Consider the following 27,802-nt stretch of genomic DNA (forward strand, 5'->3'; position numbering starts at 1 on the left):
CAGAAATGAACCAACAATTTCAGTAATGAATAAGGCATCATTACATTAGAAAGTGTGATGGGCTTTTCCTGGCATCTTTTGAAAAAAACAATTTCGTTACAGCGATCAATTAGAAGAAAGAACTACACATATTCGATCATGTAACATATCAAATAATTATGAATAGAAGATAAGTGGTTATACTAATTTTCTCAACAGATGAAATCAGTTACGTGATATTAGTTCACCTTTAAAACAACAAGAGTTGCACGAAAAGAAAAAAAGGAGAAAAAGAAAAAGAAATGAATACCCAGTATCAACCAAAACAAAACAGATCCCAAAAAATGCTACGGTTAAGGGAGGTGCCATATCCCTTCTTAAAAAGTAAACCATAATTATATTCCTAAATAGATAGACTGGACAAGTAAGGAAATTTATTCTTAAGCTACAGGCTAAAAACCAATAAACCAAAACTCCAAGAGCAAAGCAGAAAACTTGAATACAAGAACAACAGAAGAAGACTAAACTAACAGAGAGAAGCTTTGATTGAATATGATGCGATCCAGTACCCAATGTACTAGTAATCTGTTACAACCAAGTATAGATCAGTATCCCACGAGTCTCCCAAAAAGATACTTATCGACATAAGAAGCTCAAATGCACAAAAATTTCCAAAGTCACAAAAATCGTACTAAAACCCAAAAAAGATGATTTAGCCTTTTCCACAGAGTAATATGATCCAAGAAGCAAAACCTCTGCCAAGCAAATTACCAGCATATCAGGATATCTTCGCGTTAGAGAAGTCCATTTCTGGATGCTGCAGCACATCAAGAACAACATGAGTCAAGCTAGCTGATAAGGAGAACTGGATGAAGGAGACAACAAATAATACATGAAATCAACTTTTTACCTCTGCCATAAATTTCTTGAGAATTTCTTGTTTCTGTGTCTCATCACTTGTTGGAAGACCCATTGATTTCTGTCGCTGATCAAACTGCAAAAAGCATTTCCCATCAAGCAAATAGAAGTAACAAAAATCAAGCAAATAGAAGTAACGAAAATCACACACAATACCACAAGGAATAAATTACAACCAACGGGATATCATGAAGAAGCAACTAAAGTTGGAGGAGGCAAGACAATTAACATTTCAAATAGATGGTCCATACAAAGATAAAACACGTAACCTTCTATCTCATAACCCCATACCAATTACCAAGTGTGAGTCAGTTTGTTAGTTACCAACATAGGCTTCAGGGATCACAGGATACCCCATATCTCCAAGCAAGAAAGAACAAAAATTAATGAATCTTAACCGGGATAAACTATAAAGATATCAGAATCTGAAATAACCCTTTTTACTAATCCAAGCTATCAATTTGGCACAGAAAATTTTACAAACTCATGAAGCTATGGCCTACGCAACAACAACATAAAACCCAGTGGAATACCACAGGTGGGGACGCTATGGCCTACGCGAAGTGTATTAATTTCTAGAGTACTTCTCAAATAGTGCTTACACAAAAAACTTCAAAATTTATGTAGAAACACTTGATCAAGTTTTTTGTACCCTTAATTTGTGAGGTGCAAGTGTAGGGCAACAATGTTTAGAATCAAACTTCAAACAAAAGTTTTACAACTTGATATAATAGAAGGCATTACTTTGGATTATAAGAAGGGCGCCCAAAATTGCGAGCTTTAAAAATATAGGTATGCCAAAACTGGTTCAAACGAAAAATGACATCATAGCGTCTTACAACCACTTCAAAGAGTATGTTTTATAGACAAGCACATAATTCCACACTTCAAATTTGAACAGTATGTTTTTAATGTCAAATGCACTACTCCACTCACAAGAGGGCCTCATCAGAAACAGTACTAAGGATCTGTTATTGGACTTAGGATAATGAACAGCCCATAAATCATAATGTACATGATATGCACAAAGCATGCCAAACCCTACCATGAGAATCAGGTAAAAAATCACGCAAGCAATTATGTCAACAAAGAGCAAGATCCAAAGTGAGCATGAAAACATATTGATCTCTATGGATTATAAAATGTAGATGACAAATAAAATCCTACCATCATCTTTTCCACAGTTGATCGCGTCTCGGGGTCCAAATCTGCGAGCTTGCTACTTTCAGGTTCTGCTTTCTGTGTATCGATTTCAGGCTCACCTTTTACACAACACTTCCACCAGTCCATCTGATCCTTCTTGGTTAGGAGTACAGAAATTGATTTCTGGTCCTCTGCAAATATGTTGAGTGAGTATTATTTTTGTTATCCAACAAGACTCCACTAAGGTCTACTTTGGAGCTCTTTAAGCACAACCACATAGTTTGGGAAAAGGAAAACCGGGATATCAGCCCAACTGTATCATGAGACAAAGATTGAAGGAAACTATAATAACATACCAAGAAACCCATCTAGCAAGTAAAACAAATGAGCAACTTACCTAAGCTCCAGAAACAATCATCAACTTTCACAGGTCGATAAAGTTCTCCCTGCACGCCCAAGGGAATGGAAGTTAATATATATATATAGCAAGGGCAAATTTTGACGATGCAATTTGAGAGGAAAATACAGCAAACAATATGAACACTACCAAACCGATGAATACACTTACATCAATTATTGGAGGCTGACCCTTTAGTCCAACTTTAAGACGGTTCTTTGATATATCACAAACAATAAACCTTGATTTTGTTCCAGGGGGTACAGGAATATTAACATTGACTTCCTGGAGTGATTGATTCCATGAATAGTTCTCAAGATCAAGGCCGTTACCTTTGTTGGGAGCTGCAGAGTGCATTGAGAAGTAATGGTAATACAAAACAAGAAATCTTGTAGCAATAGCAAACACTACATATAGCCCGATATAAAATGCAGCAAACAATACCAACACTTTACATGCAGTTGAAGTTTGCTGTAATGAGATGACAAACAATACTATAGCATGCAAGTGAAGTCAAAGGGCCATCAAGATCTACACCATTAGTTCATGAAAAGGTATACAAGGCTAAACTGAAAGTAGTTACCATTTTTGACAACCCATATAAGCTAAAAGAGGATAACAAATAAAAAGAGATAATGTCAGAACCACGATATGATCAAAAAAACAGTTTAAAAAAAGCTTACTTCAGCTACCCTCCCAGACCGACCCCACTTGTGGGATTACACTAAGTTGTTGTTGTTGTTCTTTCAGCAAATTTGCAAAATATCAAGCAAAATAGTAAATTCCTCATATAATTTAGCAAGAAGCAGCAAGCAAGACAACTTTACGTCTGATGAGTTAAGCTACCACTTAAAGAGTAGACAAAGCATCCCGTATTCACGCAGGATCCGGGGAAGGGTTGCACCCCAAGAGGTGTGGCGTAGGCAGCCTACCCTAATGTAAGCATCAGTGGCTGCTTCCACGGCTCGAACCCGTGACCTATAGGTCATGCGGAGGCAACTTTACCGTTGCTCCAAGGCTATAAGCTACCACCTAAGATGCATAAAGTTTTTTGAATAGACAAACTTTATCCATTGCAAACTGAAAATAGTCCATGACCACATAATCCAAAACAAACTTTTAATCGCCAACAGTTGTTTAAATAAATTCCAGAATGGCTATCTAACTAGCTGTTCATACATGATATTTTATTTTGACAAATAATTTAACATTAAAAATAACAATAAAAGTTAATCATAGATAAAACATAAACCAGCTCAACCGGGTAGTGAAATCCTTCTTCGTCCAACTAATATAACACTCTTCAATTTTGAGATGTTCCTGATGTGAGAAAGCACGGGAGAAAATATGTTATTGATATTGGATGTTCACTGCAATACAAGAGGTCCTTATTTATAGCTATACTATACAAGGACATACTACTCATATTCCAATATGGGACAAGACTACACTATGTACATAGCTGTAAACTATCACTCCCCCTCAAGTCGGTGCATACAAATCATATGTACCGAGCTTGTTACATATATAACCAATACGAGGACCAGTGAGGGACTTGGGTGAAAATATCTGCAAGTTGATCATTCGACCTCACAAACTTTGTAGCAATCTCTCCTGAAAGTATCTTTTCTCTGACGAAGTGAGAATCAATCTCAATGTGTTTAGTTCTCTCATGGAACACCGAATTTGATGAAATATGAAGGGCAGCTTGATTATCGCACACAAGTTTCATCCGACTGATTTCATCAAATTTCAACTCCTTGAGCAATTGTTTGGTCCAGACTAGCTCACATGTTGCCATAGCCATTGCTCGATATTGTGCTTCTGCACTAGACCGATCAACTACATTCTGTTTCTTGCTCTTCCAGGACACCAAATTGCCTCCTACTAAAACACAATATCCAGACGCAGAACATCTATCAGAAGGTGATTCTAGGTGATCCTGCCCAATCAGCATCTGAGTATCCAACGATCTACTCATGACCTCGATCCTCAAACAGTAACTCTTTGCCTGGAGCCGATTTTATATACCGAATAATGCGGACAACTGCATCCCAATGACTATCACGGGGAGAATTCATAAACTGACCTACAACACTCACAGGATAAGAAATGTCGGGTCTAGTTATTGTGAGATAATTTAATTTACCAACCAGCCGCCTATAGCTTGCAGGATCACTAAGCGGCTCCCCATGTCCTGACAAAAGTTTAGAATTCGGATCTATCGGAGTGTCAACAGGTCTGCAACCTATCATCCTTGTCTCCTCAAGAATGTCTAAATCATATTTTCTTTGAGAAATAACAATACCTGAGCTAGACTGGGCAACCTCAATACCTAGAAAGTACTTCAATCTGCCTAGATCCTTAGTTTGGAAGTGATGGAAGAGAAGCTGCTTCAGATTGGTAATACCATCTTTATCATTGCCAGTAATAGCAATATCATCAATATAGACTACCAAATAAATACATAGACTTGAAGCAGAGTGTCGATAAAATACAGAGTGATCAGCTTCACTACGAGTCATGCCAAACTCCTGGATAACCGTGCTGAACTTACCAAACCAGGTTCGAGGAGACTACTTTAGACCATAAAGTGACCGACGCAAGCAACATACAAGGCCGCAAGACTCCCCCTGAGCAACAAAACCAAGTGGTTGCTCCATATAAACCTCATCCTCAAGATCACCGTGAAGAAAGGCATTCCTAATGTCTAGCTGATAGAGGGGCCAATGGCGAACCGCAGCCATGGATAGAAAAAGGCGGACTGAAGCCACTTTAGCCACGGAAGAGAAGGTATCACTGTAATCGAGCCCAAATATCTGAGTATATCCTTTGGCAACAAGACGGGCCTTAAGTCGGTCAATATGGCCATCGGGACCAACTTTGACTGCATAAACCCAACGACAACCAACAATAGATTTACCTGAGGGAAGAGGAACAAGCTCCCAAGTACCACTAGTATGTATAGCAGGCATCTCGTCACTCATAGCCTGTCGCCATACTGGATGAGACAACGCTTCACCTGTAGGCTTAGGGATGGAAACCGAGGACAAAGAAAATATAAAAGCATAATGGGGAGATGACATATGATAACTCAAACCGACATAATGAGGATTAGAGTTAAGCGTGGTCTGTATATCTTTCCGAAGTGCAATCGGTGTACTAGGAGCAGGGTCCGCAGTAAGAGCAAGGTCAGGTGCAGGACGAGAACCAGTTGGGCCTGATGTAGGGCGCGGACGACGATGATAATTCAAGAGTGGTGTTCCTGTGGCTTGGGAACTAGGAGGAACAACACTAGACTCCTCAACGGTTGATATGGGTGAAACCTCTGTAGTCGAAGGTGAGGGAGGAGCTATAGTAAACTCCTCAAAGGTCGGCATAGGTAAGACCTCAGATATATCATGGTGGTCAACAGAAGTAAAGAAAGGTTTAGACTCAAAAAATGTGACGTCAGCTGACATAAGGTACCTACGAAGATCAGGTGAATAACAACGATATCCCTTCTAAACACAAGAGTAACCAAGGAAGACACATTTGAGAGCACGAGGAGCTAAGTTATGAACAAAACACGTGCTCCCAAAAACACGAGGTGGAAGAGAGTATAAGGCTGACTGGGGAAACAATACTGAACGCGGAATCTGATCATTAATGGGAGATGAAGGCATCTGATTAATCAAATAACAAGTTGTAAGAACTGCATCGCCCCAAAAGCGCAACGGAACACGAGATTCAATTAGAACTTTAAAAGTGTGCGAGCAGTCTCAATAAGGTGCCTATTCTTTCTTTCTGTAACCCCATTTTGCTAAGGGGTATAAGGACAAGATGTCTGATGAATAATTCCTTGAAAAATCATAAACTGTTGAAACTGAGAAGATAAATATTCTAAGGCATTATCACTGCGAAAAATGCGAATAGAAATACCAAATTGATTTTTGATTTCAGCACAAAACTCTGGAATATAGAGAATAACTCAGAACGATCTTTCATTAAGAAAAGCCAAGTACATCTTGAGTAATCATCAATAAAACTAACAAAATAACGAAATCCCAAGGTTGAACTGACTCTACTAGGACCCCATATATCAGAATGAACTAAGGAGAAAACAGTCTCTACATGACTCTCAACACTATGCGGAAAGGAGGCTCGGGTATGTTTCCCAAGCTGACACGACTCACAATCTAATGTAGACAAACTGGATAAATTAGGCACCATCTTCTAACGTTTGGATAAACTCGGATGTCCTAAACGTCTATGGATTAGGTCTGGAGGATCTGTAACTAGACATGTTGTGGAAGGACGGAGTAAGTTAAGGTAGTAAAGGCCTTCTGATTCACGTCATGTACCAATTGTCCGTCCCATATTGCGGTCCTGCATAATAAAAGAATCGTCAGTAAAATATATACTACAATGGAGGGCACGAGTCAAACGACTAACAGATGCAAGACTAAAAGGACAACCGGGGACATAAAGAACAGAATTTAGGGTGAGAGAAGACAAAGGGTTAGCTTGTCCAACTCCCTTTGCCTTAGTTTGACATCCATTGGCTAAAGTAACAGTGGGAAGAGACTGTGAATATACAATATTCGACAAAAGTGATTTATTACCAGAGATGTGATCAGAAGCGCCTGAGTCAATGACCCATGGTCCAAGAGTACTAGACTGGGAAACACAAGCAAAAGAATTACAAGCAACAGAAGTATCAGTCTGGGCAACTGAAGCTACTAGTGGAGATGTCTGCTTACTTGCTCAATACTGAAGGAGCTCATTATATTCTTCTTTAGATACACAAAAACCCTGGTTACTTGTAGTCTCGGTCTGAGCAACGTAAGCATTTTTGGGTGAACGACCATGTAAGGAATAGCACATTTCACGAGTGTGTCCAAGTTTGTGACAATAAGAACACTTGGGTCTAGATCTCCCAAAACGACCTCCTCCTTGTCTCTTCTCCATAGTTTGAGACGCTCGAACATCCACTGTCTGAAATGCGAGAACAGAGGAATCAAGTATTTGTGATGAGATCACTAGGTGACTTGGTGCTGCAGCAAGGCGGAGTAATCGAGAGAATAATTCATCAACTGTAGGGACAGTCGGACTAGCCAAAATCTGATCTCGTACTGAATCAAGATCATTAGGAAGTCCAGCGAGGGTAAGAACTAGAAACATCTTCTGTCGCTGCTCTTGTTGTTTTTCCACACTAGCAGAAACTGGCACCTTCTCCTCAAATTCCTCCATGACTGCATGTACTTGACCCAAGTAAGTAGACATATCTAATTCCTGCTTCTTTAAGTTTGTCATCCGTAATATCACATCATAGAAGCGAGATATGTCATTAATGTATAAGGTACGAGCCTTTGCCCAAACAAAATAACATGTCTGGAATGGACGAAACAAAGGCATCAACTTGGAATCAATAGAACGCCACAAGATGCTACATAATTGAGCATCGATCTTTGCCCAAAGTGCTATCGCCTTTTCATCTCCTTCGCTAGACTGTTTGATTAGATGATCTTGAACACCTTGACCTTTACACCACAACTCGACAGATGAAGCCCAAGCTAAGTAGTTTGAACTTCCCATTAAAGGTTCCGAGGTAATCATAACACTAGAGCTTCCAGAACCCATGTTTTTAGACCCAAAAACAACAAATCCCAAAGACATGGTTGCAAATTATTACCAAATAAGAGAAAGAATCAACTGTAATCCACTGAAACAGAGTAAGGAAACACAGAAACAGAATAAGGAAATATTGTAGCTGCCGGAATCTTAATGTAGCTTTCGGAATCTTAATGTAGCTGCCGGAAAAAACTCAACGTGGTCGGAATGAAATGAAAACAGTAGGGGTAGGATCGGAATCACCAGGCGACCCAACTGTTCTGAAGGAAGTTCTTCAAAAAATGGCCGGAAGTGGTCGTACGCGCCGGAGCGCGAGCTCACGTGCGTGAGCTTCTGGTGGCGCGTGGAGGTGCGAGAGGAGGCTAATGCCGGAGATTTTCACTGGGGTTTGGTCGCTGGACAGTGACGACTCTTGTGGTAGTGTTGGATTTTACACAAAACTGATGGAGACAAAGCAGACGCAAAACATCCTTAAAAAAGTCGCCGGAAAAAGACTTTCGGTGACTGATTTCTCTTCCCGGAATCGCTGGAATTTATGCACAGCGATAAATCTCTCACAATTGTGTTGATCCCATGTGAGAAAGCATAGGAGAAAATATGTTATTGATATTGGATGTTCAATACAATACAAGAGCTCCTTATTTATAGCTATACTATACAAGGACATACTACTCCTATTCCAATGTGGGACAAGACTACACTATGTATATAGCTGTAAACCAACACCTAAGAAGTTAATACCCTTCTATTTCTTAAAACTTCCACAATCTGCAAGAAACCAAATTCTTCAAACTACTCAAATTCTAACATTTGATCACTATCACTAATAAAATATATAAGTTAAATTACCTTACCAACATACAACTTTAACATCTCTAACGACATGCCTAGGCAAGTACCACCATATAAATAGGACAGAGGGAGTATGTTCTTGGGTTTCAAGTTTATACGAACACTAAGTATAACCCAGTTGTAGTATTCGTAATATTATACTTCATATAAGACAAGCTTACATTTTTTTTCTTTTTCCTAATACAAGATTTAAGTCTGTAAAACTTAAAGAAATCCAGTATCAACTTCAGTTAACTATAGCGAAAATGCATCACATTACTATCCAAAAGTACTATATATCAGGAACAATACATTCAGTACAGCAACAATCACGTTCAACTTTCAAGAGCCCAATTATTCAAAAGTCCAAAACTTTTAATCGCAAAATCCAAATTTGAACAGACTTAGTCAGCCAATGTAGTAGCATATCAACAATCATTCCCAAAGAATAGGTCGTTATGTAAATCCTCCATATCCATTCTGCTCAATTTCTGCCCCTTTCCTTTACTACCCAATTATTTGTTCTTTTCGAATAAACAGAGCCCATGCCAATGTATCATATATTAACTAATTTTACAGATCAAGCAATTTACCTCGAGGGCCCTTCTTGTCATCCTCATTTTCTTCCTTAACTTCCTTAACTTTTTCCTCTTTAGCCTCCTTCTTTGTAGCAACAGCTGGAACCTCCTCTTTAACCTTCTTTTCGGCCGCCGCCTTTGTGTTTGATGTTTCTGCGTTCTGTTTCTTCTTGCGCTCCTCGGCTTCCAACTTATCTTTCACCATACGAACAACAGCATTGACATCATTAATCAGCGAATCACTCTTGAACAGATCCGATTCTCGGCCCACGAACTCAAACGCCGTTTCGAGAAACCCTAGAGGGTTAGCAGGATCAAGCACGGCCTTAAAGGGCTTTGTCGGCGTTGACGCCGCCGATGATGGTTTGTTATCTTGCTCCTCGTAATCGGAGATTATCGCCATGGATTGATCAAGATGGGGATTAGGGTTTTGCTATTGGTTTGAGGAGAGTAATATATGAATGAAGACTGAAGAGTAAAACTTAGTGTAGAGAGTTTTATGTCAAATGTAAGACCCCGTGGAGAATTCCAGAAGACGTTACAGCCTGCCGGGCCCAGCTTCTAGATGCACCTTTTTTTTAAATGCTTTTGCCCAAAGAGTGACGTGTTTGGTAAGTTTTTGAAAAAAACAAAAAAATGCATTTGAGGAGAAGCAAAAGTAATTTTGGAGAAGTAGAAAAAAATAATTTTTTCCCAAAAAAAGTATTTTTGAGAAAAATACATTTAGAAGCATTTTTTAAAAGTTTGGCCAAATAATAATTGTTGCTTAGAAGTGCTTTTCAAATTAATTAGCCAAACATAAACAGTTTTCCACCAAAAGTACTTTTGAGAAAAAACACTTCTCAAAATAAACTGATTTTTACAGCTTGGCCAAACAGGCTATTAGTCTAGATTTTAAAAGATCACTTAGAATTTATAATTATTGAGGTAAATGGAAAAGCGATTTCACTTTCTAGAAATTTACATTAATCACCTTGGAAGTGGCCTCTTCAATTACAAGCTCAAGGGGCGTGTTTGGTAATGAAAGAAAATATTTTCCACGGAAAATAATTTTCTCCAAAATAAGTTATATTTTTACTTTTCTTTTGTATTTGGTTAGTATAAAATATTTTTTGAAAAATATATAATATACTCAAACACTATGGGAAACAGAATGGATAAGGGCGGGGAAAGTAGTCGGGCTGTGCGATTTCGGGCCCAGGGTCGAAATCTGGATTGGGACGAGGTTGGGGGTTCAAGTTGGGTTAGGGTCAAGGTCGGGATTCAAGTTTGGGGTTCAGGTAAAGGTTTAGGGTGGGGGTTTGGGGTTGGGATCGTGAACGGGGTTTGACGGTTCGTGATCGGGTCCAAGGTAGGATTAAGGTCTGGATTCGGGGCCGGGGCCAGGGGTCAGGGTAAGGTTTAGGATTGGGGACCGAGGTCCAAGCCCACGACCCTCGACCCTTGACTTTAGGCTCGACTCCCGACCTCGGACTTTGACTTCTAATTCTGAATTTCGACCCTTGACCTAGTACCCTAACCCTAAATCTCGGATTCGACCCTAGATTTTGTACCTCGATCCTGAACTTCAGATACCCCCCCCCCTCCCTAGACCTTTGTGTTTGTGTTTTGGGGTCACGAAGTCTAAAGGTGAGCAGGGGAATGGTGGGGGAGGGGGGGAAGTTGGTAGGCTGAGGGCGGGAGAAGGGGTTTGAGGAGAGAAGTGTGTGGTAGGGGTGCCATAGTGAGGGTGGATTGGGGGGTGGTCAGGGTATGGTCTGGGGGTTGGGTAGCGAGGGTATATATTGGGGGGGGGGGGGTAAAGTATAGGGGTAGGGTAGGTTGAGAGTAAGTTTTGAAAAATATCTTCCCTCTTCTTTGTAGGAAAATTATTCTCCTCAAATTAGAGAAAAATGGGTTCATAAAAAAATTATTTTTCAAAATATTTAAGCCAATCAAGCATAAAACTAAAGCACACCCAAGATATCAAGATAAATTAGGAAGATAAAATAAAATAATATATAAATGATGAAGTGAAGTTAGTCGTATGGACTACTTTTGAATAATTCATTTTCAGGAAAATAGTTTATGCAAAAGAAAATACATCTTGATAATTTTTATTCAAGTTTTGTCAGGATAGTGTTAGCAATCTCTATTTTCTATATAGTAAACCAGAACCTATAATATCTGCTAAATTATTCATTTTATAAAAATGAGAAGTTCAAATATACTCTGATAGAAACTAAGGGTCCACCAAACAGTATAAATAATCGGGTTCTCTATCAGTTCTCACATTAAATAAGCAGAAAGTAAAGAACACATGATATTTACGTGGAAAACTCTCTGCTCACGGGATTAAAATCACGACCAACCCTAGTAGGATTTCAACTCCACTAAACTGAGCAAATTTCAGATCATAATCTATTGTAATATAGGAATTAAACTATTAATCCCTCACCCCTTTACAATAACTCTATTGTAAGCCCTTTGCAATAACTCTATTATAGAGCAACACTCTTGACTAACTCTAGTCAATAACCAAAACAGTAATGGTTAAATGATGTCCTACAAAATACTTCTAAAAAGTCGTGTATGGATACAAGTAAATAACAAAAGACAAAGACACAACAAACTTAAGGCCTCAAGACCTCTATAGTGTTGGGATCTGGTCCTTGTTTGTAGCAGCTTTGTTCTTGAATGCACCTGGAGGAAACACTAGCGGCCGACACACATGAGAGAATACGTATTAATTGAATGATTTAGTCTAATTGAACAATTTATAATCTTCATGAGTTAGTCTAATTACGATTAATGCTAGTGTTTGCTATCTTGCAAGTCTTTCAATTATATTGCCCGTTAATGGTCTAATTGAATTTGAAAAGAACTTATTTAGGGATATATGAGAACTTTAAAATTAATATGCACTCAAATTATTTAAATTAACTACTTTGTAACTAAAGTTTATTATGTAACTTAAACTATAAATTAATTTGCATACTCATTTAATATAACATGTAATTTATTTGTTCTTTGTGTAGATAGAATATCGGAGTTGGATGTATAATAGAAATTATCCTAATCGTCAGTTTTTTAGGGAGAAATTTGTAGAAGGGGTTAATGAATTTATTAGGCATGCAATATCACTTGAACCATTTCAAATCGGAGGAATGATTAGGTGTCCTTGTGTGAAGTGCAAGTGTTTGCATTTTTTTGGATCGCAGGATGCTAAGACTCATCTTTATAAAAAATAATTTATGGATAATTATTTTGTGTGGACTAGTCATGGAGAGGTTGATGGTAGTGATGGTGTATTTCATAACATAGTTGTTGGTGAAAGTAATAGGTCGGTGGGGAATAACGTTCAACATCCTAGATACCATGAAATGGTTGCGGATGCTTTTGGGATGCACTTCGAGTTTGAACCCTATGAAAGTATTGAACAAGCTCCTAACAAAGAGGCAAAATATTTTTATGAGCAGTTAGAATATTAAGTATCAAATCAGATACCAATATTTTTCAAGCAGGAATGGATTCTTTCATTGGCCTTATGAGTGAACTAGTTAATCCTTCAACATACCTGAAGATTTTTATAAGGCTAAAAGATTAGTTTCTAAGGTAGGACTCTCGTCTATGAGAATCGATCGTTGTGAAGATGGTTGCATGTTATAAGGGTGATGCAGATTTGGAGAAAGTTGTAAATTTTGTGAAAAACCTCGTTTTAAGCGTGTTTACAACGGGAAGAAGGTTGCTATGAAGTCGATGCATTATTTACCTCTTATTCCTAGATTAAAGAATTTGTACGCATCGATGAGTTTCGCTCCTCATATGAGATGTCACTATGAAAATAGACGCCCGCCTGGTGCTATGTGTCATCCTTCAGATGGGGAAGCTTGGATGCACTTTGATAGGACGTAACCGGATTATGTTAGTGAACTGAGGAATGTTCGATTGGGCTTGTGTGCTGATGGTTTCACGCCATTTTCTGTTTCTGCAACACCATATTCATGATGGCCAGTCTTTATTACGCCGTATAATCTTCCATTTGAAATGTGTATGACTAGTCCATATATTTTCTTAAATTGTGTTATTCTCGGCTGACGAACGCAAAACACACACTTAAATATGCTCGCTAGTCGAATATAGTATAATATAATATCGTATCCATAAGGATTGGAGTTAAACAGTATTTTCGTAGTTTATAGCTAGATTATTATCCAAGATAATCAACAATTGAGAATTATGTGATTAAAAACTAAAATTAACTAAGAATCTAGAGCTAATCGACTATGATAATCGCAACAACAGTAAGCAAGGAAGATATCAATAGGAGAAAATAGGGGTTGATTAGATAGGTGCAAAATAATTGCTTGGGATTTAACTCTAGTTAATTCACTTCTAATGTTCAAGTGAGTCTTTCAAATTCATTCAATTATTAGTTCAAACGTTTAGTAGAAACTCCTCTCTCGATTAAGTCTCAACCTCATATTATGAACCAATTTACGCTCGGTGAAGATATGCAAGAATTCGTAGTGGATTGGTCTTTAGGAGAATCTCTCTCGGTTATCCTCCTAAGTAGGTCTAAACAATAATTCAACTAGCCTATTTCGATTACTAAGAAGAATCAATAAATTCAACCAACAAGATAATGCAAAAACATCATACGGTATGCCTCTCTCGATTATATGAACATGTGAATATAGATGCAATAATTAAAACATCCAAAACGATTTAATACATAAAAACTAGAGTTAATATTCACAAACAAATATCAATACACCAAATCCATCAATCTCTAAAGCAAACTACTTCACAGATATGGAGTAATTCATCACAAATATAAAAAAAAATATAAAACGATCCAAACTCTTGCCTTGACTGAGTATTGAATGATGAATCCCTTGTGTTTTCGCTTCTCCACCTCCTTCTTAGCCTCCTTAGGTCTTAGATATGTCAAAAGTCCATAAAATAATATATTACATATTTTTATACCAAGTAGGGTCGGGCACAAACGAAGACACCTTTTCCTCCGCGAAATAAGATTGTTACTCTATAAAAATTGTACAGGCGCACCCGCATGGGGTGATGCGCCAGGTGAGGCAGTTGTGGGAAATCCAGAGAGGTTGTTCTGATATGCAGCAGGAAATTTGGGTAGCCGCAGTGCTCCACGGGCCACCCCACGCGCTGCGGGTGTGTTGTTTTCTCAGAGTCTGGCTTTTTCTTGACTTTTTGATATCCGGACGTGGTTTTCGACCCCCGAATGCGATCCTGGCTTAATCCTTTGGGCTTTTACTCAGACGTCAAAGCTCAAAATCACTCTAATTAACTCCATAACATTCACATAGCTCGGAATCCTCCTACAAGATGTAAAATATACAACTAGTGCAAAACACTACCGATTAAAGCTCAAACTCTATTAAAGTGCAGTAAATTAGAGTGCAATAAGCGACTAAAATACGCAATTATAGCCTACCATCATCGGTCCCCGCAAACCAAAGAGTTTGATTGATGTATATTTGCAACTTCTGATTGATGAACTAAAACAGTTGTGGTATGATGAAGTTGAGACATATGACATATCATCAACTAAGCAAAATTTCAACTTGCGTGCTAACTTAATGTGGACCATTAATAATTTTCCTGCATATGGAATATTGTCTGGGTGGATGACTACTGAAAAGTTAGCATGTCCTTACTGCATGAAAAATGGTAAAGCGTTCACTTTAAGACATGGCCGAAAGCAGTCATGGTTTGATTATCATCGTCAGTTCTTGCAAGTTGATCATGAGTTTAGAAGGATGAAGAATGCATTAAAAAAGAATACAGTTGAACATGATTTTCCACCTCCAATTTTGTCTGGTGAGAAAATTTAGGAGGGGGTTCATAATTTCACTAAAGTTACCGAGGCCCCACCTTCTAGATTTCATGGATATGGTGTTACTCATAACTGGACAAAACATGGGAGTTACCATATTGGAAGGATAATCTTCTCCGACACAATCTTGATGTCATGCATATTGAGAAGAACTATTTTGACAATTTGTTCAACACACTGATGGATGATAATAATAAGACAAGATAACTTGAAGGCTAAACTGGACTTACAAGAATATTGCAGGTGACCTGAAATACATTTGCGGTCTGTGAACAATGGTAAGGTGTTCAAGCCTAAGGCCAGATACACATTCACTTTGGAACAAAGACGATATATTTGTGAGTGGGTTACAAACCTAAAGATGTCGGAGGGCTATCGTTCGAACCTGGGAAACACATGCCGATATGGTTGAAGGAAAGCTGACTCATATGAAAAGTCATGATTGTCATATCTTTATGGAAACCTTAGTCCCTATTGCATTTTGTGGTTTGTCTGAAAATATATGGAAACCCATCACAGAGATAAGTTTGTTCTTCAAAGACTTATGTTCTACCACATTAAGGGAAAAAAACCTATCTCAATTAAACCGGAATATTCTTGTAATCAGTAATAAGCCGGAAAGGATTTTTCTATATGGTTTATTTGATGTAATGGAACACCTTCCAATTCACCTTGTACAGGAGGCGCAACTTGGAGAGCCGGTTCAATGCAGGTGGATGCATCTATTCGAGTGGTAATGATCAATTCTTGATTCATTCTTGTAATTTTCTTTAACGTTATAATCTAATATGACAATGTGCAGGACTATCGGCAAGTGTAAATGATTTGTTAAATAGAGGAATATGATTGAAGGATCCATATGTGAAGCCTATCTTGCAAAGGAAACTGCCCATTTTTATTTTTACTACTTCGACAGTTATGTGCCATGTGCTAGAAATAGGCCCAATTGGCACAATGTTATGATTGAGAATGATTCATTATATTTACCAATGTCCATATTCAATCAACCAGTCTGAGGTTCTAAAGATCGATCAAAAGGGGGCCTAAGTAGTATGGAGTACAAATCAACTTCAAATCATGTGTTGCTAAATAGTCCGGAAGTTCAACCTTTTCTTAACTAAGTGTTGACATAAGATTAATTTACATGGACTACTATTTAATTCGGTTGATGCAACTAACACAATTTTCAATGTGTCGCCCAGTGACATTGTGAGTCAATTTGGCCAGATGTTGTATATTCTACATTTAAGGCATGGTTTAAACAGTGTGTAAGTGCATCTTACATACTTTCTCACATGTGAATATACTTGCTCACTTCTGATTTATTTAACACTAAATGTAGGTCAATAATCCAAAAAATAGTGTCAATCAATTTTTGAAAGATATATCTTGGGGACCTGCACCTACGGGTATAACTATGTCTAAATATTTTGTGAATGGTTACAAATTTCACACCGAGGAATGCTCAAAGTATAAAAAAAGCAATAATAGTGGGGTGTGTGTCAAAGGTGGTGAAGGCAACCGGGATGGAGAAAATGATTATTATGGTGTGACCAAAGAGATTCTAAAATTATCATATTCAGGTTGGCCAAATAAGATTTATATATTTATATAAACTAGCCCTAGGCACCTTGCCTAGTGGATTTGCTAAAAAAAAAAGATCATACTTTTCCGATGCAAATGGTTTGACCCAACACATAAAAGAGGTACAAATGTACACCCGTAGTACAACATAATTGAGGGTATGATCACTATGATCCTTTTATAATTGCAGAAAAAGTTAGGAAAGTGTATTATGCTCCATATCCATTGCGGAGGGATAAGGCTGATTGGTTGGTTGTAATCAAAACTAAGCCTGTTGGTAGGGTGGAGGTTGAGAATGTGCTAGATGTTTCTTACCAAAACGATACCTCAAGTGTTAGCCAAATGGTGGATGATCAATTAGAAAATAACTTGGAGCATCCTCAACGCATATTAGAAGAGGTTGATATGGAGAAAATAACAATAATAGAAAATGAGGATGAAGAATCGGTTGATGAAAATGAAATAAGTGAAGAGGAAGAATTTTCGGACGAGGAAGGATACTTCGAAAGACGACTAGAATGTTAGTTTTTTCAAGCGCTCTCAACGTATATAGATTTATATTCTCAATTCTAACATTTTCTTTAATTTATGCAGATGACCGGTAAGGGTCGAGGTAGGTCTAGGAAGGATAAGAGGCCTATTGATCACGAGGATGGTGCTACACCCTCGCTTCTTTCCACTCCACACTTGCATCCCTCCGATGCTGATGGCCGGCAACAATCTTCCAGGCACACATCTTTTCCACCACATCCATCTACTCATCAAACTACCTACCATCCGCCCTCCCAGTAGTATTCTTACCATTCTCCACCACAGGGATATACCCTGCTTCCTCCATATGATCATGCATATAGTTACATGAGTCCATCGAGTCAGTAGTCATAGGGCCATGTGGTGATACACTCGTCATCTGATCCATTTGCTTCACCACCATCTGGATCGCATCCATCTAGATTTTAGCCACCCAGATCGCAGGAGTTTCTGGATCGCAACAAGGGTCTAGATCGCAGCGGGGGTCTAGATTGTATCCATCTTCATCAGCTATGTCACGACCCCAAATCCCTTTCATAGGATGTCGTGACGGCACCTAGTCTCTAAGAATAGGTAAGCCTAACTATATGTCGAAACATCAAATAAAAACTTAAAATTTCAAAACTTCAACAATTTCATCAATAGACTATAAGCTCAATACGTACAATTTTCCAAAACCCGGTGAGATATGAGTCACAAGCTCTAGATACAATGCTGAACAATCCTATACATCATTGTATATCAGAAACATAAAGAGATAAGGAAAACATGGTAGAATGGGACTCCGAGGCCTGCGGACGCGGGCAGGTGTACCTTGAAATCTCTAAAGCAGCAAGATGTCACACTAATACCGAGGCTGATAGGATGCACCTGGATATGCACAAAATATGTGCAGATGCATAATATGAGTACACCACAACGATACACACTAAGTGCCAAGCCTAACCTCGGTAGAGTAGTGACGAGGTCAGATCAAGGCCCTACTGGTAAAATAAGAAACAAGGCAGAAAATATAATGACATAATGAAATAATATGAAAGTGAAACAATAAAGAATTTACGGAAAGTAACAACAAGGAACCAAGGAAACAAATAATACCACAAAAGGAAAACAAGGATATTTATATGTTAAGGAAACAACAACCAAACAATACGACAAATAAAGAATATCAACATGGGCACTCCCGAGGTACCGCCTCGTAGTCCCAAATCATAAAAACAAATCGTAGTCTTTCCTTATATCACCGCGGGGGCCTTTATATTTGGTTTTGAAAATTATTTTTCTGAAAATAGCATCCCGCGCTTTAGCCCACCTTATCACACCACATGACTTCTAGTAGTTTCCCTACTAGCCACGCATATCAAGCCCACCTTATCTCACCGCATGCGTTTCAACACCTAGACCTTATACTACCGCATGCTTATCAATAATCACAATGGCACGACAGAAATCTCGTGCAACAATAACAAACGTACGGCAGAAACCTCGTGCAACAATAACAACAGCACGACAGAAAACTCGTGCAAACAACCAAACAATCACCTCAACAATAACACGAAAGCCAAACCATAACAACAAAATAAATTATATTTCATGACTTACACCTCGCCTCAAAAGAACCACGGCCTTGCAATTCAACATCAAATTCAACATCAAGATATTTCAAGGATAGCAATTTCAAGTAAAGAATTCCACAGTTAAGTAATGAATACAAGAATCAAGAAAAGCAAGTAATTCAACTAAACATGTGAAGTTAGTTGCAAATAGGAGATAAGACAAGTAGACATGTCAAATTAGGCTAAACATGATGACTACAACATACTAGAGTAACTCAATTAAGGCATGATACGTAGCTAAAATCGGAATTTCAATATTTAGCCCGTATACGCAATTGTCACCTCGCATACATGGCCTTCACATATCACAAATTATCACCAAAATACCAAACCCTAAGGGGAATTTCCCCCACACGAGTTTAGATAAGTCACTTACCTTAAACCACGCTCAATCAATCAATTAGAAGGCATTTCTCTCGATTTTTCAACTCCGAACGGCTCGAATCTAGCCAAAACAATTTCATACTATAAATATAACTATAGGAAACTAAATTAAATAATGAAATAATGATCTTAGCTAAGAATTGAAAAATCGCTCCAATAAGTCGACCAGGGCCCACGTCTCGGAACCCGACCAAAATTACAAAAACCGAATACCCATCCGATATCGAGTACAACCATACAAAAATTACACAAATCCGATACCAAAAATCTCGTTCAAATCCCCAAAATTCGGCCTAACAAGATTCCTCCAGTTTTCCTTAATTTTTCAACCAAACTCCCTAATTAAATGATAAAATCACTGATAGATTAAGGGAATTTAATCAAAAATGAGTTAAGAACTCTTACCCCAACAATCCCTCTGAAACTCCCTCAAAAATTCGCCTTAAACCGGGCTCTTTACGCCTAAATTGTGAAATATAAAGAAAACCCTCGATTTCGAATTTAAGTCTACTGTCCAGTTAATTCCTTCTTCGCGAACACAGAAAATTCCTCGTGTTCGCGAAGCACAAAGATGCTACTACCCAGATTTCCTCTTACGTGAATGCGGATTCCAGTCTGCGATCGCAGTGCACAAGGACTCTCAAGCTTCGCGATCGAGAAGCCCTTATCCCAAATGCATAGACCACGTGTGAGTCTCACCCTAGACTGCCTTCCTCATCGCGAACGCGTAACCCAGTTCGGGATTGCAGAGCACCAAGTCCTCTCCCTTCGCGAACGTGTGGCCATCTTCCCAAACGTGAAGGGTAAACTTCCAGCAAATCTCTGAAGACTCTACGCGAACGCGGAAGCATCATCGCTAACTCGTATAAGGACATCAGAACTGAGAAAAACTAGCAATCTTCAGAAATTCTTCAAAGTTCCTAAATACGCTGAACATGGTTCGAATCACACCTGAGGCCCCCGGGAGCTCAACTAGACATACCAACAAGTCTTAAAACACGATACGCACTTAGTCGAGGCCTTAAATCACATCAAACAACATCAAAAACACAAATCGTACCCTAATTCAAGCTTAAGCCTAAGAACTTATAAACTTCCGAATTCCGAAACCAATGTTGATTCATACCAAAACAACTCTGATTGACACCAAATTTTGCACACAAGTCATAATTGACGTTATGGACCTACTCCAACTCCTGGAATCGAAATCCGACCCCGATATCAAAAAGTCCACTCCCTATCAAACTTTCCAAAAATCTTTCAACTTTCTAACTTTCGCCAATTAATGTCGAAATGACCTATGGACCTCCAAATCAACATTCGGACACGCTCCTAAGACTCAAATCACAATGAAAAGCTATTAGAACTGCCAAAACTCCATTCTGAAGTCCTCTTCACACAAGTTAAACTACGATCAACTCATACGACTTAAACTTCTAAATTTAGGGACTATGTGTCCTATTTTCACTCCGAAACTCTCCTGAAACCGACACCAAGCGCCCCGGAAAGTCACATAACCACAAAATGAAATAGAGTGAGCAATAAATAGGGGATTAGGGCTAATATTCTTAAAATGATAGGCTGGATCGTTACATCCTTCCCCTCTTAAGACAAACGCTCGTCCTCGAACGAGTATAGAGACATACCTAAAGTGGTGAAAAGATGAAGATAACGGTTACGCATATCATGCTCGATCTCCCAATTCGCCTCCTCGACTGGATGACCCCTCCACTGGACCTTAACTGAAGAAATGTTCTTCGACCTCAACTTTCGTACCTTCCTATCCAAAATGGCCACTGACTCCTCAACATAAGATAGATCGTTATCCAACTAGACTTAGCTGAAGTCTAACACATGAGACGTATCGCCGTGATACTTCAAAAGCATAGAAACATGGAACACTGGATGAACTACAGCTAGACTAGGTAGCAGTGCAAGTCTGTAGGCCACCTCTCTAACCCTCTCAAGAATCTCAAAAGGCCCGATATACCTAGGGCTCAACTTGTCCTTCTTCCCGAACCTCATAACACCCTTTATGTCCGAAACTCGGAGCAAGCCCCACTCCCCAACCATGAATGTAATGTCGCGAACCTTCCGATCCGCATAGATCTTCCGTTTATATTGGTCTGTAACTATGTACGAAGTCGATCCTGAATCAATTTAACCTTTTCCAAAGCATCCTGAACCAATTCTGTACCCAATAGCCTAGCCTCACCCGACTTAAACCAACCTACCAGAGACATACCATACAAAGCCTCATACGGGGCCATCTGAATGCTAGACTGATAACTGTTGTTGTAGGCAAACTCCGCTAGCGGCAAGAACTGATCCCAAGAACCCCCAAACTCCATTACACTCGTACGAAACATATCCTCCAATATCTAAATAGTGCGCTCGGGCTGTCCGTCCGTCTGAGGGTGAAATGATGTACTCAACTCCACCCGAGTACCTAGCTCATGCTATATGGCTCTCTAGAACCATGATGTAAACTGCCTACCCCGGGCAGAGATGATAGATACCGTCACACCATAAAGCCTGACAATCTCGTGAATGTAAACGTAAGCCAGCTGCTCTGAAGAGGAAGTAGTTACTATTAGAATAAAATGAGCTGACTTGGTAAATCTATCCACAATCACCCAAACTGCATCAAACTTCCTCTGAGTTCAAGGGAGCCCAACAACAAAATCCATAGTAATCTGCTCCCATTTCCACTTCGGGATCTCTAGCTTCTGAAGCAATCCACCTAGCCGCTGATGCTCATACTTCACATGCTGGCAATTTAGGCACCGAGATACATACTCCACTATATCTTTTTTCATTCTCCTCCACCAATAATGCTTTCTCAAGTCATGATACATCTTCGCAACACCCGGAAGAATGGAGTACTGTGAACTGTGAGCCTCCTAGAGAATCAACTCACTTAATCCGTTTATATTGGGCACACATAGCCTGCCCTGCATCAGTAATACACCGTCATCTCCAATAGTGACCTCCTAGGCATCGCCGTGCTAAACCGTGTCCTTGAGGACAAGCAAATGGGGGTCATCATACTGACGCTCTCTGATACGATCATAAAGAGAAGATTGAGAAACCACACAAGTCAAAACTTGGCTCGGCTCTGAAACATCTAATCTAACAAACTGGTTGGCCAAGGCTTAAACATCCAAGGCTAGTGGCCTCTCTGCTACTGGTAGATATGCTAAGCTGCCCAAACTCTCCGCCTTGCGACTCAAGGCATCGGCCACCACATTGGCCTTCCCGATATGATATAGAATGGTGATATCATAGCCCTTAAGCAACTCTAACCACCTCCGCTGCCGCAAGTTAAGATCTTTCTATTTGAACAAATGTTGTACACTCTGGTGGTGCTGTAGACCTTACAAGGGACACCGTACAAATAGTGCCACCAGATCTTCAATGCATGAACAATAGCTGCTAACTCGAGGTCGTGGACAGGATAGTTCTTCTCATGCACCTTTAGCTATCTAGACACGCAAGAAATCACCCTACCATCCTGCATAAACACCGTGCCAAGACCAATGCGTGACGTATCACAATACACAGTAAAAGACCCCAAACCTGTAGGCAATACCAACATTGGGGTTGTATTCAAAGCAGTCTTGAGCTTTTGAAAGCTCTTCTTACATTCCTCGGTCCACCTGAATAGAGCACCCTTTTAGGCCAGCCTGGTCATAGGTGCTGCAATAGACGAGAAACCCTCTATAAATCGATGGTAGTACCCCGCCAAACCAAGAAAACTCGGATCTCCATAACTGAAGACGGTCTGGACAAACTCTGCATTACTTCATTCTTCTTCGGATCCACCTTGATCCCCACACTCGATACTACAAGATCCAAAAATGCCACTGAATCTAGCCAAAATTCACACTTCGAAAAGTTTGCATATAACTTATGTTCTCTCAAGGTCTGAAGCACAGTCCTCAAGTGCTGCTCATGATCCTCCCGACTTCAGGAGTACACCAGAATATCGTCAATAAACATAATGACGAACGAGTCAAGATAGGGCTGAGATATACTATTTATCACGTGCATGAATGTTGTTGGGGCATTGGTCAGCCCAAACGACATCACAAGGAACTCGTAATGTCCAAACCGAGTCCTAAAGGCAGTCTTCGGTATATCTAGCTCCTGAATCTTCAAATAACGATAGTCTGAATGCAAGTCAATCTTAAAGAACACTCTGACACCCTGAAGCTGATCAAATAGGCCATCAATACGTGGCAATGGATACATTTTCTTCAATGTAACCCTGTTCAACTGGCGATAATCAATACACATTCGGATAAAACCATCCTTCTTCCTTACAAATAAGACTGGAGCATCCCAAGGCGACACACTAGATTGAATGAAGCCCTTATCAAGCCACTCATGCAACAGTTCCTTTAACTCTTTCAACTCTACTGGGTCTATACGGTAGGGTGGAATAAAAATGGGTTGACTGCTCGATAACAAATCAATACCAAAGTCGATATCTATGTCGGGCGGTATGCCGGAAGGTCCGCCGGGATTACATCTGGATAATCCCTTACTACCGGAACTGACTCGATGGTAGGAGTATCAACACTGACATTTCTCACATATGCCAGATACGCATCACACCCCTTCTCAACCATCCGCTGATCCTTTAGGAATGAAATAACCATGCTAGGAACATAATCTAAAGTACCTCTCCACCCTAACCACGATGGACCTGGCATAGCCAACATCACCGTCTTGGCGTGACAATCAAGGATAACATGATAGGGAAACAACCAATCCATGCCCAAAATAAAATCAAAACCTACCATATTGTCATGACCCAAACCGATGGGATGTGACGAGTGCCCGAGTTCTACCTACCGAACACCCCTAAGCATACGTCTAAGATATAAACATGAAATAAGTGTAGGTCATGCATAACATCTACCCCTAAACTGCTGAATCATGTGAATAACATACGTGAGGAGACATACTCAAAAGACATATATATACGTGAGGAGACATACTCAAAAGACATATATACATATATATGCGGAATACAGTAGGGCGAGCCGACAAGGCCACATACTATCCAACTATACATGACTGTCTACAGACCTCTAATAGAGTGTAAAACTGTATAAAGGACTGGACTGGGCCCCGTCATACCCTTATATGTATACAAAAGTATCGTACCAAAACTCAATAGCAGCTTCGGATCAAATGGAGCACACCAACTCTTGCTAAGCTATGATCCTAAGGATGGGGACCGTCAGCCTGTGTACCTGCACCTGCGGGCATGAAACGCAGCCCCCCAGGCAATAGAGGAGTCATTATGAATAATGTACCGAGTATGTAAGGCATAAAAATCAATATATAAAAGGCATGAAAGAAACATAGAATAAAGAACTCAACCTGTAAGTCTGAATAGCTCTGTGGATCATGAAAATATTTATAATGTCATGCGTATGCGTATAAATATCATATCATGCATAGGTATATGCGTACATAACATTATCAAGCCGCTGAGGGCATCCCATCATATCATCTCAACCACTGTGGGCAAATCATCAACGTATACCAGCTGATCAGGTGGTGGTGCATATATAACGCCATAACCTTTTCCCATATCCCATACACATATAATATACGCGTATATAATGCTATCTGGTCATGGGTTAATGTACATGTATAAATAAATGCAATACATAAAGAAGTAAGTCTATAAGATCTCTCGGAATATCATAAGACCCATGAACAGACGATATGATAGTAAGACATATGGGAAATCAAGAACATAGGCAACCCTAGTACTTCTAGGAATAGAATCATTTGTGAAAGTTGTGTGCTTTCTCGTTTCATTACATCATATGGATCATGACAAAAGGAAAGAAGGGGTAGCCTTAAAATACTTGTATGATCTCTTCCTTATTACTCAACCAAGCTCAACATAACTTCTTGCATCTACAACAAGTGAAATAATATTACCGTTAATATATAATGTCGTACCATCGTATTTGGCTAGTCGTATGGCTGAAGGAAAATCGGGCAGCAACTCCTCTATTTTTTAATACATCCCAAAGACAACTATGGGTCATCAACAGCCCAACAAAAACAACTATAACCAACAATAGCAACAACAACAATATAATCCAATATGAGTTTCTCCGATTATCTTAACAATCATATTGAGCGGCAAGCTCGTTTTTACTCATAACAAGATATAAATTGAATCTAACTCTTATACCATAAATTAGTTTATAAACTTCAGAACATCATACTTATATGTACTATATTATTTCTACTTCAAAACATCCACAAAATCCCTTCCAAAACAGCCCCACACATCTAGCAACTTAATTTTTATCGTCAATCACTTGTTTTTCATCTTTTCTTCTTCAATCAACTTAATTAACACCTAGAAAAGCTTAACAACAACAGCCACAATATTATAAAATTATTTCTTACAATTTTGAACCACCACAAACCATATATTTAGCCACAAAACAGTCCAACCAAAAAGACAACCATATCCCATGTTCTTTCAAGTGCTATCTTATGATTTTTCACTCAAACAACACAACCAACACAAGAATAACCTTAGGTACAATCAAGAAGATGTTATACATACCTTGGAAAGTAGATATAACTCGAAACTCTGTCTCAACTTAGCTCACAATAGCCCTCAATCACACTACAACATCTTAGAAGCATTCTCTTGTAATCTTTAACAACTTTGATGATGATTTGAGTTGATTTCCCTTGAGTTTGATTCTTGGGATCTTGGGATATATTAGAGAGGGTTTTGGAGAGCTGTTGCACGAAAATTGGGTGAGAAATGACCTTAAATGAGGCTGAAACATCTTTTAAAATATGTAAGGTCGATGGTCGTCTCAAGTGGGTCCCAATCGAGCTACTTGCGTAGTCTCGCAAAAACGCAAATATCTCTCTACTCCGACGTCGTATCGATAAAATATTTAATTAGTTGGAAACTAGACTCGTAGATCGTCAATTTGGTATATAATATATCCCAAAAAGATCCCATATAGTACACGAAATGTATTTCTCAAAAATCTCTATTACAAGGAAAATTCTTAGTCGATTTTTTCGCAACTTTAATCCGATTTTCCCAAACTTTATATTTTCTATCAAAACATCATATATAGCCTTATTATGACTTTAAATATATTTAAATCATGATTAATAAGTCTCATATTGATTACGTCACCTTGGGACGCACAAGGTGTAACAATTTCCCCTCCCCCCTAGAAACATTCGTTCTCGAATGTTAAACTCCCAGAAATCTATAGAAATTTTGGTAGAGTCTCCTCTGTAACGGTACTACTATCAACCTATCACAGAACAAACACAACAATACAAAGCCACACAGGGCCACAATCATCAATAACACCAATAGACTCACACAACCAAAAACAATAACTAACATAAGAATCAAGTATCATATACGTACCTAAAGGCTGTGATGTCTCAGTCTGATCCTCCTCCGGAAGCGGAAACAAGTAAGGATACCTAGTCTTCATTTCTTCTCCAGCTTCCCAAGTCATCTCCTCCACATTATTGTTTCTCCAAAGTAATTTAACTGAAGCTACATCCTTAGTTCTTAATCTCCGAACTTGTCTATCTAGTATAGCAATGGGAGCTTCCTCATATGATAGCTGCTCTGTAACTTGAACATCGTCAACTGGAATGACTTTAGAGGGATCTCCAATACACTTACGGAGCATAGACACATGAAATATTGGATGTACAAACTCCAAGTTGGAAGGAAAGTCTAACTCATATTCTACTTGTAAGCACGTAATTTTTGACTCGCACAATTTTTATGCTAGTTGTAGTATTTTAAATATTTACTTGAGTTATTATAGATTTTTAATCCATTTTTATTACCACTTTATTAGTTTAATTTTATTGTTTTAGTATTTAAAACTTAAAAGAAAATACAAAAGAATAGTTTCAATTTTTATATTTCGTTTTATTTTTATAGTTTATTTTAATTAATTAAGAGTAATTTTTATATTTTTATAAGTACATTACATTGTTTTAGTCTTCCTACTATTTTTAAGCCCAGCAAAACAAAGGTCCATTCTTCCCAACTCATTAGCCCACTTAAGTGCAAGATTTAATCTTAGCTATCTATTCGTCTAATTTAATGGCTCATGTCAATTCTTACACCCATATTTAAACCCAATTATATTCAAACCCTACCTTATCTTTTAATTCTAGAGCACCGCCAAAGAAAAGAACACACAGACAAGAGCAGCCACCCCCAAGAGATGATCTCTTTGGACCCTTCATCAGAACTCACAAAATCAGCCACTCCCTGATAATTCCCTTAAGCTTCAACGACAGCTGTGGCATTTTTCCCCCATTGAAACTA

At 38.9% G+C, this 27,802-nt stretch overlaps 1 protein-coding gene across 1 annotated transcript; it reads right to left on the reverse strand.

Moving 5' to 3' along the window:
• Positions 1-501: 501 nt before the first annotated feature.
• LOC107775992 (protein BOBBER 1) lies at positions 502-9,949 on the reverse strand. Its single transcript, XM_016595799.2, has 6 exons — positions 9,475-9,949; positions 2,609-2,781; positions 2,438-2,486; positions 2,065-2,231; positions 890-973; positions 502-796 (listed from the first exon to the last, which is right to left on the reverse strand). The coding sequence occupies exons 1-6, from the start codon at positions 9,860-9,862 to the stop codon at positions 758-760; spliced, it is 900 nt and encodes a 299-aa protein (XP_016451285.1). The 5' UTR covers positions 9,863-9,949; the 3' UTR covers positions 502-757.
• Between the last annotated feature and the right edge of the window lie 17,853 nt (positions 9,950-27,802).

Source organism: Nicotiana tabacum, unplaced genomic scaffold, assembly GCF_000715075.1.
Source record: "Nicotiana tabacum cultivar K326 unplaced genomic scaffold, ASM71507v2 Un00002, whole genome shotgun sequence".
NCBI classification, from domain to species: Eukaryota; Viridiplantae; Streptophyta; class Magnoliopsida; order Solanales; family Solanaceae; genus Nicotiana; species Nicotiana tabacum.